Source organism: Centroberyx gerrardi, chromosome 22 (assembly GCF_048128805.1).
Source record: "Centroberyx gerrardi isolate f3 chromosome 22, fCenGer3.hap1.cur.20231027, whole genome shotgun sequence".
Classification (NCBI taxonomy): Eukaryota; Metazoa; Chordata; class Actinopteri; order Beryciformes; family Berycidae; genus Centroberyx; species Centroberyx gerrardi.
In genome coordinates, this window is record NC_136018.1 from 14,553,035 (window position 1) to 14,568,191 (window position 15,157).

At 43.9% G+C, this 15,157-nt stretch overlaps 2 protein-coding genes and 1 non-coding gene across 3 annotated transcripts in view; 1 reads left to right on the forward strand and 2 right to left on the reverse strand.

Moving 5' to 3' along the window:
* Positions 1–2,154, reverse strand: part of LOC139916409 (uncharacterized) — a 100,375-nt gene extending 98,221 nt beyond the window's left edge. Inside the window, exon 1 of the mRNA XM_078291541.1 lies at positions 1,915–2,154. Within this exon, the coding sequence (XP_078147667.1) occupies positions 1,915–2,154 (240 nt within the window). The remainder of the gene's footprint in view (positions 1–1,914) is intronic.
* trnal-uag (transfer RNA leucine (anticodon UAG)) lies at positions 1,759–1,840 on the reverse strand. Its single transcript has one exon. It is a non-coding gene; the product is annotated as a tRNA-Leu (tRNA).
* Positions 2,155–2,657: 503 nt separating the features above from the next.
* Positions 2,658–12,622, forward strand: pex2 (peroxisomal biogenesis factor 2). Its single transcript, XM_071909951.2, has 2 exons — positions 2,658–2,694; positions 10,773–12,622. Exons 1-2 carry the CDS (start codon positions 2,691–2,693, stop codon positions 11,765–11,767), a joined length of 999 nt encoding a protein of 332 aa, XP_071766052.2. The 5' UTR covers positions 2,658–2,690; the 3' UTR covers positions 11,768–12,622.
* The last annotated feature ends 2,535 nt before the right edge of the window (positions 12,623–15,157 follow it).

Consider the following 15,157-nt stretch of genomic DNA (forward strand, 5'->3'; position numbering starts at 1 on the left):
GCTCACCTAGGCTCAACAGTATCTTTGTAAATGGATGTCATCGGCACTATATACAGCTAAAGCTTTAAATGATTTCCTTTTTCTCTTAGTTATGAAAAAGGGACAAGTCATGAGCAGGTCGGAGTAAATAGCTGGTGAAGGGTTAAGGGAGAGTCAATGGCAACAGGGAATATGTATTCCTTGGTGGATATTCCCTGCTGCTGCTTTGTGTCTGGCAGAATGCATTTCTATGTTCACAGTTTGTTGTTTACGAAAAAATAGGTCACATCAACTAGCACAAAATAGCCAATCTGACATAATGCAATATAAAATGTTCACAGTCTATCTTTTTTCTAGGCTATAAAACCCGTTCTCGCACATGTTCCTTAAAGGAAATGTACAGTTGGCCAGATGGCCTGCACATGCATTGATTGCAGCTCTAATATAGGGGAGTGCCAGTGCCACTGAATTTCAGAATTCAAATGTTATTCTCATGCCTTAGAGGAGCACCTGTGCATCTGTGTTCATAAACTTCTGTCCCCTAAAGCCAGAAAAGAGAAAGAGTTTATACCGTCCCCTGATACATAATATAACACTGATGTATAGCTTCAGGGAGAGTGACTTGAAAAAGACGGTAAATGTGACTGTGACAGTATCTAGGTTAATATTCTGGGGTTCAGTGTGTATTTTCAAGTGTGAAACTGAGAGCAAAGCCATTATATAAAGCTCAAGATGTTGTTTCACCGTTTTCTAGCTTTGGTACCGCTGTTCATGTTCACAAATAGCCGACTGACTAGACTGCCCTAAGCCATAAGGAAAGCATATGTGAATTCTAAAATTGAGTGGTATCCCCCTTTGGCTGTATAACGAGACATGCATGTTGCTCAAGTGTTATAAACATATTTGTAAACATCATAAACCTGCAATGGGTTTATGGATGAATGAGTGCTGTTTTTTTCAAAGCCAAAGGTTTAAGATTGACTGTCCACGTCAAGCTTTAGGACTTGGGAGCTCTTGGGTTCTAAACACATAACCTTGTTAAGCAGGCCCACTACTGGGGCCGGCTGACCGAAACCCATCTCTGAAACCTTGTTACACTTGCTTTGATGCACAGCCCAGCTCACACAGGCTACATTCTGTAGCTAAATGATGTCACATGACAATCCCGATGATTAGGAACCTCTCTTTTTTAAATATGACTGTGGACCTGTGTTCCTGATCTCTGCCGCTCAGATGGAAACATAATGCAATTTGCCACCTGTTACAAGTGCTGCGGCTTTATGAAAGCGCCCCTATGCTTCCTCCTGTCATTTGTCTGACAGGACGGAGGTCATCCTCTGATGGCCGAGTCACGGTGTACAGGATGCTGTCTGATTTGTATTGGATGGACGGTAACCTAATGACTATAGATGTCGGCAGAATACTCAGAGATATATGCATGTATAGGGTTTAGGCCTGAATCACGGCCCTCGGCTCAGAATCTAACTCTCTACACTGTTGTCTCCTCACCTTAGTAGAGATAGACAACAAAACTCTTGCCAGATGGGGGTTCTCAGAAAAAAAAACTATCTAAAGGGGATCTGTGGTGTAGATTACTCTGTAACGTAGACTTTATTTGAGGTGCTTGACTTGAAAATGTTAGAGAAAGTTTGGATAATACAATTCATTGTTTGCACTAAGGTGGTGAACATGTCCACATGTTGGAGCATCCTAAACACTACGGTATATTGTCAACATTCACAAATTATCGAAATGAAGTCAAACTAATAAAGGTCAATATGGCAGCGGTGGGATTTGAACCCACGCCTCCAGAGAGACTGGAGCCTAAATCCAGCGCCTTAGACCGCTCGGCCACGCTACCGTTGATATCCAGTCCTGTAATGAATAGGCACAATAGAAGTCAAAAAGCACACAAAAGACTTGCCGTCTACCAACCCGTTGTATGTCCTCTTCAGTTCCCGTGGTCTCCAGCTCCAGACGCCTCAACCTCTCCTCGTAAAGTCCTTTGAACTCGTTTAGAAGCTGTTTCATGTTGTTTGTCTCAGTCCCGTGGCCCTGGGCGGCTATATTCAGCTCTATCTCTCTTGAAGTTGAGGGCAGGTTCAAAGTGTCGCTTCCCTGTCCCGACAACTTCGACTTTTCCCGTGACTCTGGTGTTTTTGTGTTTTGGTTCATTGTGCAAATTTTCAACACTGCTCGAATAATGGAAATGGATCTGTTTATGTTACAAATCGCAACCTAGCCAAAGCTAGCAAAAGCTAGCAAACACACTCATAATCACTGCTTCTTACTCAGTCAGAGTCAATAAGGTACAATCTGTACACAACAGTATGGTTACATTATCAAACGTCTGCTGCTAGACCAAACTGAACAGTCACTGCTCAGCATTTGGAGTGTATGACACTTTTTGTCTTGTTTTATGTGAATTACCGTAGCTTCATCAAGTAGTTGGTCGCTAGGTACGGTTACTACAACGAAATTATGTGAATGAGATATTTTGAGGATGAACGACACTTCCCCCTGCAGTTTGCCGCTACGTTGCCGCTGCGTGATCTGATTGGCTCATTGTGATCACGGGTTTTGTAATCGTTACTCAATTGGTGAGTTTTCTTTAAGAGGCGGGGTCATTGCACACAACCCGGAAATACAGTGTTTTCCTTCTTGGCTTGGAAGGTTGGGCCACAGCGAGGTCGCATTTTCCCCGAAAAGCAATGGGTAAATATCCTCGTCGACTTGTTTAGAAACCAAGCCTGTCTGTGTTACAGCATTTGTTGTCCCACACACGCTTGAATTTCCACAGAAAGCTCGAGTGCGACACGTCTGCTCAGCTAAATCAATGTCAAGACTTGTGGTCTAGCAGCTCCGTGTTGTCTATAACGTCAATGTTATGTATTGTATGTCGCGCTATTTTGTACCTCATATCTGCGTGTTTACTTTCAAAATCAAATCCGGGGTTCATAGAAAATAGTGTGTATAATACCTACTGCTCAAACCATCAGCGACAGCTAATTAGTATCCAATACGAGTCCTCTCCAGTTTTATTTATTTACCAAAAGTGCAACTTTGGATGGTAACCTTGTGACTGTATGTTCCTTCAAGAGTATACAGCTCCACACATCATTCCATTATTCCCCGAAATAATCAGTGCCAGAGATCAAAAACTGCCACATTGAGATTCATGGCAAAGTTGATCTTATTGATTTTCAAGAGACTACTCACTTCATTTCTCTCATCTCAATCATCTCTCCTCTGCTCTATCTGTCTCTTGGTTATATCTCTCTTTTCCAGTGGCTTTGGCTGCTCTCACACACTCTGCCAAAACCTAATCCCCGCTGTGATTATCACATAATGCTCTTGCCTTATTATCAAAATGGAGCAGATTTGGATTTTTGTTGTTGTTAAAGACCGATAGGCACGAGCTGAAGAATTAAGAGACAATGCCATTATGAAGAGAATGTGGAGCGGCTCATTGCATGAGATTGAAGTGTGGGTGCGTGCCTCTGTGTGTGGATCTGAACACTTAGTATAATGAGTGTGTTTTTAAGGGAATCACTGAAGTTAAATTGGGCTGTGATCTCACTCCGGGGTCACAAGGTCATCTTATACAGTTCTCCAGATGAAGGTGTGTGAAACAGGCAGGGGGTTTATCTGTGCAATTACTTGGAAAGAACTGCACCCCTGATTAATTACCTTTTTAGTTGTAAATGTACCAAATCATGCCCATAATGTGTGGCCTGTTTCAAGATGGTTAAAGGAATAGTTCACCCAAAAATGAAAAGTCATTATCTAGCCTACTCACCCTTCATGTCAGTCAAAACACTGGAGAAGTTTGTATATCCACATAACACACAGCGAGTTTGCTAGCACTGCTCTGTAAACTCCAAAAGAACTAAAGTGACCAGGTCCTGGGTGTTTAGAGCTCCAAAAAGGGCAAAAATGACCATTAAATTACTCCAAACAGCTCGTGCAGCATAATCCAAGTGTTCTGAAGCCAAACGATTGCAATGTGGGTCCATAAGTTAAATATTTACCTCATCATGTCCTATATTTTCCGCACTTGTTCTGCACTGCACCAACTGTCACAACAATAGCAAGCAGATCCTGCATTTAAATGCTGTCAGAAATATTATAATTACTGGTAAAGCACACTAACAACCCAATAAAGTGGTAAATACAAATTGGAAAGTCAAATTTTACATGGTGCCCAAGATGCCAAGATTTGACATTCTCACTCTTTGTTTAAAGGATAAGGCTGGTGTTTTTTAATGCATTGCTTACCGTCAACAAATCCTATGAAAATAACAAAATCAACAATGCGTTTGCTCTACTCCCGTTACTTTCTGACTTCCCACGTTCCCTTTTTAGCCTTCAACCCGGAAGTCATTGGCTCCAATTGTAAGCTAAAAACCTTGAAATACAGCTCACAAAGACATAGTTTCAATTTTAAAAATCGCTAACTGTTACCACGAAAAGTCAGGTTGTTGTAGTTATTACCAAATCAAATTCAGATGGGAACAAATTCTTCATTACGCCGGGGACTATTTTCGGTGCTACGGAACTACTTTCCTGAGATCGCAAACATCTTTACAGCCGGCTTATTAAGTTATTTGAGGAAAAAGTCGGCTGGCCTGGTGCATCGCGATGATGAAATATCCTGCCAGAGCAACGGCATGGCTCTGTGATGTGTTTTTAATCCTTTTTTTAGTACAATGGAGTTCTATGGCTGCTGGGACATGGCTGCATTGGGCACCGGCTACATGGAGGAGACTTGTTGGCAAAACAAAATCATTGCTGATTTTGTTATTTTCATAGGATTTGTTGACGGTAAGCAATGCATTAAAAAACACCAGCCTTATCCTTTAACTTTGTGTTAAACAACTGGTGTAACTGGTGTCACGCATATACATTTAGCCAATGAACTAATTAAAATATCAATTACAAAACTGATGCAAATATTCTTCTCTTCATTCCGCTGTTGCAGCACAAGTAGCTCTGTACCACTTGGTTTCTAAAGTAGTCACCAAAAAAGCTACTTTTGTTTCAGGGTCATTTTTGTTATTTCTGACTAAAAAGTACTTGAATACATGAGAAGTTGTATTTACGACTGTAAAATGCAGAAGTAGGAGCTGACGAGGAGCATATGAAGGCAGCAAGACTTTTCTACCAGATCGCTGTAGGGCGACCAGAGCTCTGTGAGTGCGGAAAATCTAGGAGTTAATGAGGTAAATATTGGACTATATTTGGACCCTCAGTACAATCATTTGGCTTCAGAACACTTGGATTATGCTGCACAAGCTGTTTGGAGTAATTTTATGGTCATTTTTTCCCTGTTTGGAACTCTAAAGAACCAGTTCCTGGCCAATTTAGTCGTTTTGGAGAAGGCTGGCACAGACCAGCGCTAGCAAACTCGCTGTGTGTTTTGTGGATATACTAAACTAGTTTTTCGACTGACGCGAGGGTGAGTATATAATGAGCAAATTTCCATTTTGGGGTGAACTATTCCTTTAACACACCTTGTTCATGTAGTACAAGCTGCACCAGGCCAGAGCCTTAGAGCACAGTCAACTCCAGAAAAGTATTTGTAACCCATGGTAGATCTTAGTCACTGCCAGGTTCAGGCCTACATAGACTGATAGGCGCTGGCAGACATAACACTAGCCTTTATGAAAGGAACGTTATGTAAGATTTCCTCAGAACATCCATCATTGATAAATGAATTGTGATAATGCCCATCAGCATCATGTTCTCTAGCCCCTGTGAGCTGCTATTTATCACCACATTATTCCCTATCCCTGTCACCTTTAATGTGTAATTTACCAGAACAGACAGTGTTTTCTTAGTTTTTGCAGGGAATCAAACCAGCAAACTCTCAAAGTGAGATGAAAGTAACGTTAGGGCTACTGTTTGTAACAGCAGCAGTCGCATTTTTTCCCCCCCAACTAATTTCACAGTTGTATATCAAAGAGAAATTCCTACATGTGGCATCTTTAAAGTGGATTTGCCTATTGTAGCAACCTCAGCTTAATTGTCTAACCAGTCATCACGCAATCTCATGGCTTTTTACGGGAGAAGACAGCAACATCCCCTGGGTTTACAGCATTCCACTCCCTCACTCATTTTAATTGTTGCACAGATAAAACACGAAGGACTAAATGTTCTCATCATTGCTTTTTTGTCTCTGTGTTTCTCATGCATAAAGAGAAGCTCTGGAATGTGTTGATCAAATATTCCTCAGGATAGCACATTTTATTTGCATGAGGTTAGGCCCCAATGCTCTCCCATTGACTCCTAAGAAAGACAACTTCAATTCTCTCATTCATTAGCTGTTCCGCTTTTTCCTCCACATTCAATATGCCTCTCTGCTGTCTAAATGTTTCATGACTTTTTAAGTTGTTTTTTTGCAAACCCCCGTACTTATTACTCATACAGCTTTAGCATACTCAACCTTCGTACTCATGAAATCAATTAATTCTCCTAAATAATTTACCTTCTGAGCAAACCAGATTAAGCAGAGCACAATTTTTTGTGTCGGATGTGCTGCTCTAAGTGATGTTTTCTTTTTTTTTTTTTTGTTCAGGCATTAACTTGGCCCTCACCCCATGGCTCGGAGGAGTCTTGGGTGATTAGAGAAAGAGGAGAGCCTTGATAAAGCATTAGTGTGCGACGCACACACACAGCCTGAAGACCCCTCCGTGCATTTGCACACATTCATTTTTCATGAAACAGACTCATAACAATTAGTCCGGTTACCGCCTGGGTAATCTTAGCGTCCCCGTAATGCCTGTGGTCTGCTGTATGACATCACTCTCTTAAAAGTTCTAAATCTGACATTCTCATCCGTTTTCATAGTGAGGACATTAGCAGGCCTTGGCTAATAGGCCTGCACTCGTTCCTGGCGAAAGAGGGGCAATAAAGGGGGAGAGAGAGGGAGAGAGAGAGAAAAACGAGACTGGAGTCCTTAGAGAAATAGGTTATATTCGCCAGACCTTTTACACAAATTAATTTACATGAGTGAGAGAAGAAAATGTAAGGTTGCAATCCAGCATGCCTTGCCAATGCATAGCCTATTTCTCGCTACAAGCATCATAGAAAGCCAAGTGACCGTTTATGCATTATTTCAACAAATATATTATGCTAACAACCATAGCTAAGTGCTTTGGAATTTCAGCGCAACACTACGCCAGGAGCTAAATCGAGATTTTTGGCCAGACAGTTTACAACTGGCGTGGAATGATATCCTTGCGAATGGTTTCTGAGCGCTCGTCCGCTGCAGAAAAGGCAAAAAACAATCCCCCGGAGACATACTCCCCGCTCCCCCGCTCCCTCAGTCCCTTAGTCCCCTACCCTAAACGCCCTCACCCCCTCCCTAGACACCAAAGCCAAGGTCAAGAAGACAGTGCAGCCATCCTCTGTCTGTAGGCTATTCCCTGGATGCCAGCCCCTCAGTATGGCTGAGCCGCGTACGCTTCAGGAATGTTCCCTCCTCCTTTATTGTGACCGCCAGTCTCAAGGTCAGCTCCTTGGGAGAGGTTCATGCTTATCTGTTTTTTCCCCTCCTTTTTTTTTCCACTGCTATCTCCCCCCCCCCCCCTTTTCTTCTTCTTCCACTGTATCGGTAGACAGTAGCTCGGAGCTTTCAGCCGGAGGTCTCATCACATGTTGGCTGATCTGTCTGTTTTTCTGTCTGTCTGTTTGTCTGTCTATCTATCCGTCTGTCTGTCGGGTATCTGTCATTGTAGCATGGTGTCTAGTTTTCAGAGGACCCGGCGCAGCTGCGAGGCTTCAGTCTGATGCTCTTTACGCTTTTGTTCCCCCGTCTCCCTTTCCTCACACTGGTCATGGCCCCTTTTGCCTTGAAGCAATGTTGCTATGTGTTTCCCGTTAGATTGGATATTGTTGTTGTTGTTGTCTGTAAGCAATGGCAGTCGGCCTCGAGTCAGAGCGCTATCTTTGTCTGAACATTGTGCACAAGCTAAGGGAACAAGAAAAAAAAAAAAATCTCATCTGACCTGAACCCAAATACCCTTTAATATTCCCTGAAAAAATGCTTTTAAAGTATTTTATACAGCCCTGATGGAATAGCTAGACCCGAGACTTTTCTCTTGTTTCTTTATTGATTCTCAGTGAACTTCTCTAACCTGCTGTCTGACTCTGTTGGGTGTCAGGCGCCGTCACTCCAGGAGAGGGCATTTCGTCTCTGGGTCGGTTGGTTGGCTGACCCGCGGGAGAGTTATCAAGTCAGTCTATCACGTCAGGTGTGTGTTTGTGTATGAGCGCGTGAGGGAAAGAGTCCGTCTGCGTATATGTCTGCCCATGTGCTCCTACGCCGACCATGTCTGCTGTGTTTACAGTACTCAGTAAACACCGGCATTGACCGTGACTTTTGACTATTACATAAGGAACATGGATTTCCAGCTGTCCACGGTGAAAGCCCTGTAAATTCAAATGCTTAATTTTTATAGGCAGGCCGGCATTGACTGAAGTGTCTGCTTGTTATATATTTGGCAAGTGCTGCAAGTCTGAAGGGAGGCTGTCAATAGCAATCCCTGCTATTGATATGGCAGTGGGCAGGAGATGTTACTTGGCCCCCGACTCCGGCATCCCTCTGATCCCTCTACATCATAATTACATTAATATTGACAGACCCTTGACAATAGTCACATTACTATTGATAGGTGGCTGTCAATACCGTGTTCCCCCAAATAAAACATATTCATTCATAACTTGTAAACTGCTCGATAAAAGGCTTTGAAGAGAATATCGGACCCGGCCGGGTTTACTCTCCCGAGAGGGCTGCTGCTGTGACGGGGATTTCTACCACCTGGCTGTGTGTGTGTGTGTGTGTGTGTGTGTGTGTGTGTGTGTGTGTGTGTGTGTGTGTGTGTGTGTGTGTGTGTGTGTGTGTGTGTGTGTGTGTGTGTGTGTGTGTGTGTGTGTGTGTGTGTGTGTGTGTGGATCTATGGACTGATGGATTAGTTTAGCTCTGTATTAGAGCTCTGGGTAGATCAAGGCTATGCTTGACATACATTCATAGTCATACACACACACACACACGTACACACACAGGCACATAATCTGCGCATTTTTTCCCCATCAAGAAGAAACTTTCAAATCAAACTAAAAGAAATGGAGCCTGTTTATTGGTTAGCATACACATTCAGGCTACCTCTCATTTTTTTTAATCCAAACTCTACTTCCGTCACAGGCGAGGTTCTAGTCACTGAACATGGCAGCATTTCAAATGCAGCTCAATGAATTTGTCACACCTGCTTACTTCAGTGTGAATTCACTCTATTTTCATTCATTTGCTAATTCTAACTTGGTTGGACGGTGTATCCTGGGTCTATTGAAACATCATGAATACACAGATGGTCCTGTGCACCACAATAAACCCGAGCATTGCCACCGCATATTAGAATGTTTTTTTTCCCCTCTCCTTGAGAAACGTCTAAAGTGACCATCATCTCTCTCTCTTTCTGTCAAAACTGCCATATTTACCCGGCTGAAATCTCTTTTAAAGCCTCGTGACAAATCCTGTTCAGCGAGACACAAAAGCCACTGTCAAAAAAAGGCCTCTCTGTCTCTCTCTCTCTCTCTCTCTGGCCCTCTCTCTGCTCTGTCTCTCTTTGCGTTAGTTAGCCCTCCACTTCTTAAGCGTTTCATTTGAGGAAAGGGCAGATAAAACTGGGGAACTGGGAGCGGTTTGGAACGTATGCGGCGCGAAATAGCCCGGACGTCACAATGGCAAGATCCCATATGGAGTCGACTCTAGGGGGAGGAAAGTAGTTCCACATTTGGGAGATGTTTACGGTGTACCAGAGACTGTGCCGTTAGCCTAATCCCTGGTGATGTGATTTGTACACACACCCCTATCTCCAGAGGGAGCAGGCACTAAGAGCCCCTGGGCTTCGCCTCCCGTGTGTGTGTGTGGGTGTGGGTGTGTATGTGTTGGATTGTGTGTGTTTATACACTGGAGAGAGCAGTCTAAGACCCCCTGCTCTTCTGCATTGCGCGGCTCAAAGGTTGCATTAAGGACGGGTTTTACATGTGAAAAGTGATTTCCGTTCCTGTGTATAAAGAAAAAATAACCCTCCTAACAGGATGGGCTTCACCTCCGAGGCCTCATTCCTCCCAACAACCGAGTTGCCCTTTAATACTTTGTGCCTCTGTATATTTTTCTTCCAGTGTTCAGGAACCATATAGATATAGTATAGGCTAACCTATATGTTACTAGGGCTGCACAATTAATAAAATAAATATGAGCTTCTGCAATTTCCAAATCGCAGTGGATTCAATTAATTTCTTAAGAGAGATAGACATCCAAAATGGATTTCTGAAGTGTTTTAGTGCTCCAGGTAATCTTTGGTCCATGAATCAAGTGCAATTTTGGTGAAAACCTTTCATCATACTCAAACTCAGTAAATCCTGCACACTGACATCTACTGTATTTTTTTTTTAACAAAACCACTTTTCTTTAAACAATTTTAAAGTTCTAAAAAATGTATGACAAGAAAAACTTGTGATGATATGAATCACAGTTTAAATCGCAATTGCAATACCCTAGCAAATAATCAGAATTAGATTTTTTGTCAATATCTTTCAGCCCTATATGTTACTAAGCTATTTAGTAATGTACTGTAAATGAATGAGAATTTTTACACATTCCATTATTTGCCATTTTATTGTTGATTTCTTGTCTGTGGGTGAGATATACAGTATGCTGACCAGGAAAATTTTGAGAACTTCAACATCAAATTTAATTAACCTCCATACCCTTGTTGTGTTTTTTCCAGCAGGTCTGGAAAATGAGGACAACCAGACGAAGACAGTTGGAGGTTCTGGTTCAGACACCGGTGCAGACCCGCAGACCCCGGTGCTGCGCATCAACCAGCTGGATGCCTTTGAGCTGGACTCGGCCCTTGAGCAGCTGGTCTGGACCCACTTCTCCCAGTGCTTCCAGAACTGCCGCCCGGGCCTCCTCACCCCCCTGGAGCCTGAACTGAGGGCTCTGCTCCAGCTCCTCCTGTGGAGGTTCACCCTGTACTCCGGCAGCGCCACGGTGGGCCAGTCTTTACTCAGCCTGCGCTACCACAGCACCCTCTCCTCCTCTCCCCGCTACAGGCATCTGTCCCGCAGGCAGAAGTTGGGTCTGGCCCTGCTCACCGTCGGGCCCCGCTGGCTCCAGGAGCGTTCCCACAGCCTGCTGCTGTTGCTTGGTTTGGGGCCGTGTGTAGGAGGGCCCCTGGTCGGAGGAGATGGCGGGCTGCTCCAGCAGGGTGTCCGCCGTTCCCTGGCCCTCGTTTCCGGTATCGCCCAGCTCGCCAGCCTCGCCAACTTCCTCGTGTTCCTGAGGAACGGTCGCCACCCGGTGCTAGCGGAGAGGATTGTGGGAGCAAGGACGGTCTTTAGCAACCCCAACGCGGTCCGGGACGTAACCTACGAGTACATGAACCGCGAGCTGCTGTGGCACGGTTTTGCGGAGTTCCTCATCTTCTTCTTGCCGTTGATCAATACAAGGAAAGTGAAGGCGACCGTGTATTCGTTTCTGTTCGGTGGAAAGGGCGAGGACGGGGAGGGAGCGAGAGAAGGGCCGGGGGTGTGGAGGGAGTGCGGGCTGTGCGGAGAATGGCCGACCATGCCTCACACTGTGGGCTGCCAACATGTCTTCTGCTACTACTGCATCAAGAGCCACGCCATCGCAGACGCTTGCCTCACCTGCCCCAACTGTGGAGCGGAGGCGGCGCAGGTCCAGCCGGTCCAGCTGGAGGTGGAGATGGGCGCCAGGTGATGATGTCAGAGCAACGGATCACTTCCTGCTGTGTTGGAAGTTGTCACCACTTAATTTATTTTCAAAGTATCGGGAAAAATGAAAAAAAAAATAACATGGGGGCGGAGTGTGGGTTCATATTATTATAGTTGTACAAATGGACTTGCAAGGAATATGCATTGCTGCAGTGAACATACTCATGACTCACCACCTTTGTATATTTATGAAAATGTGCCTTGAAGTTTACCATATTATGAAGGCTGTTATCAAGATAGCTTTAGAATAACTAACTAAACATGGCAGATTTAACAGCGGCTGGTTTGTGAATGGCCCTCCCTTTGGAAGGTTCACAAGGAAGGCGGGTATGAGTATATGACTGGACTTCAGTCTCTATGATGCGTCTTTTCTGAACACACATCGACCTGCTATGTTTAATGTATGTGTGCATATATTGACAATCCTCTGGCCCTTCAGTTTCTCCAGCTGGACTTTGGACAGAACTATTTGTCTTTGGTGCACTGGACTGACTGCAGAGAACCACACAGAGCATATATTTGATGAAGGAACGTGTTGATTTATGCTCTAAATTGTGTGTATGTGTGTGTGTGTATGTGTGTGTGTGTGTGTGTGTGTGTGTGTGTGTTTGTTGAAATGGGAATATTTGTTCTGATGAAAAATGCAGAAAGTCAGCTGAATAAATAATGGGAGGAATTTCTGATGCCTCTCATCATGGCCAAATTAGCATTTGTTGTGTATTTTGTGCCTAAATTCTATTTCAACATCATTAAAATTGATAGAGTGCTACCTCTTGGGTGTTTATTTAGTTAAGTGGAGGAGAGAGAGATGAGGGAAAGTTATAACAATCAGCACACTTCTCTCTAGACAGGCCCGGTCGTTCTAACTCCCATTATCCGTTTTCACAGCACCCCAACATGCTAAAGATCAAGGGGGCAGCCGGGGGCTCGGATTGACTCACACACACACACACACTTGACAGCCAGCCTCTCTTCTCCCTTGGTCTTTCTCTCTTTTGCTGCCTTTCCATCTCTCTCTCTGTAATCTCTAGGGCCCTCGCCCCTATAAGACTGTAGTAAACTGTACCAAAACCCTGGCAGTCGTCTCCTTCCTCGCAGGCGAATTACTCTCTAATCCCTGTAATGAGTCCAAAGATGCTTATTTATGCTGGAGTTAACCTCCACCAGTGAGCCCAGCCCCGGGCCAAACGCACCCCAGCTGAGTGAAGCCTTTCCCGGGCTGACGAGAGAGGATAGCGGGGCGGGGGGGTGGGGGGGTTTGGAAGAGGAGGAGAGGGAGGGGGGGCACCTCCCACCCTCCCCTCTTCCTCCCCTCCTCGACTCTCCCCCTCTGATCACTAGGGCTTAATTGCTGATTGCCGAGACGATCAATCAGAACTGCAGGCGTGATAGAGAGCCTATTGCGGAGAGCTGGGCTCGGACTGACTGGCTCAGAGACACACGCACACACACACACACACACACACACACACACGCATTTTCACTCAGCTGAGGTTAATGTTTCTGTTGTGCAGCGAGGGTAAAATATTTTCGCATTTGTCCTCATGAGGTGGTGAATGCCCCGAAGAGTAGTGGGTAGGTGTACCAGCGCTGCTGAACTTAAATTATTTATGTAACTGACCGATATGATGCTTATTTTCTCCCAGAATTTCCTCATGTCTGTGGAGTATATATGCTACTCCATGGAAAATGTAGGCTATGTCCTTGGTGGTCATGCAAGGCCAAAATTAATGAATAAGAAGGTTTAAAGCACATACAGAAGTATTAAGATAGCCCCTTCATTGGATTAAAAGAAAATGTACACGTTGAGGTGGGGGTTAGGATTCTATATGGAGATTGGTTTGACATGTATAATTTAAAAAACATAGGGCTCATCGTGTGGATTTTCAAAAGTCCTCTCTCACGTCAAGGACATTTCAACTAATGAATCTCATAGCGATGCATATAAAGCCTGAGATAGAAAAGATTGGTTGTCAATATTTTATGCACTACGCACATTACATTAATGTACAGCAAGTCCCAGGAAGCGAGTTGGAGATTAAGGATGCATATATGATCAACCTTAATGCCATAGGGACATGTCATTGTCTTAACATTCAGGTGGGCTTACAATTCAAACCGTATTTCCAGATACTACTCTACAACTCTAATTGAAGTCCCAAATCCCCAGGAAAGAGAACAGATAAAGAAGAAACAGTGCATTAAAGTCTATTAATTGAGTTAGGCCATGGATTGAATTAGTTGGAAGTTGGAACAAGGCTCCGGACTTAAGGAAGGTAGCTAGGGCTACGTTAAGCCTATCTGTCTTTGGATCTTTTCTAATTCACAGACTCCGTCTGGAGAAGAAAAAGAGGAAGAAGCCCAGATTCCCAGCGGCTATGCAAAGCAATCTGCACATTCACACGCAGCCATTTAGGGAGCAAATTGGCCCCGTGCCCCCTCTGACGAAGGTTTTAAGAGAAAGGGAATTAGGGCGTTGAATCCCTAACTAGATCTCCTTCTTTGATGAGCCTCTTTATCCCCCTGTCCCTCATCTCCATTCCTTTGATGTGAGGCGTTGATTTTCCTGATTAAATAGTTTTTAAAGTAAAAAGCTCTTTTCTGGGCTCTGTAATACTAGGTACTTTACTGTACCTATTGTAGCTTCGTTTGTGTGCATGCTTGTTGAATTGTCCATGTGTGGTATTCCTTAATTGGAACAGAGCCCTTGGCTTGCAGATAATAATAAGGATAGTACAATAGCTTTGATTCTTACATGCATATTTTCACTGAGAGAGAATGTTATCATTTAAGCTTATGCCTGGCTTTTACCTCTTCATTTGAAATGGCTAGAAGGACTCAGAAACCCCTGTGCATCACTAATGGAATTAGAGAGTGGAAAACACCTGTGGTTTTTTACTCCAACTGAATTCATCTCTGATCCTTCTGCTCTCGGTCTAAGCTTTTACTTACTTTTCAAAAAGTACGGGAATTACATCCCACTTGTAATGGGGAGTTATTTCCAACAAATGACATCACATTCAAAGAGTGAATGACATTGAAACGTTGCAACAAAAAATAGTGCAATTTATTTGTTAACATCTCAAAGGATTTTTGACACCTGTGTATTTTTTCCTGTGCCATGTTCAATATGTCAATTACAGGTATCTCTCTCATATTTCATCTATTCAATAAAAAAAACATGGAACATAAAACACAAAAATTCCTCCCAGGTAGTGAAATCATAGGTGTGCTAAAGTTCAGGGCTGCAGCCGCTGCAGGTACCTGTGTTATGAGAGTTCTTTCAACACCTGCCGGGCTTTGGATACCACCGGGCCCAATTATCTTAGTCTGCCTCCTCGTCTGAACCACCTCTTCAGTCTAACAGGTCAGGGGA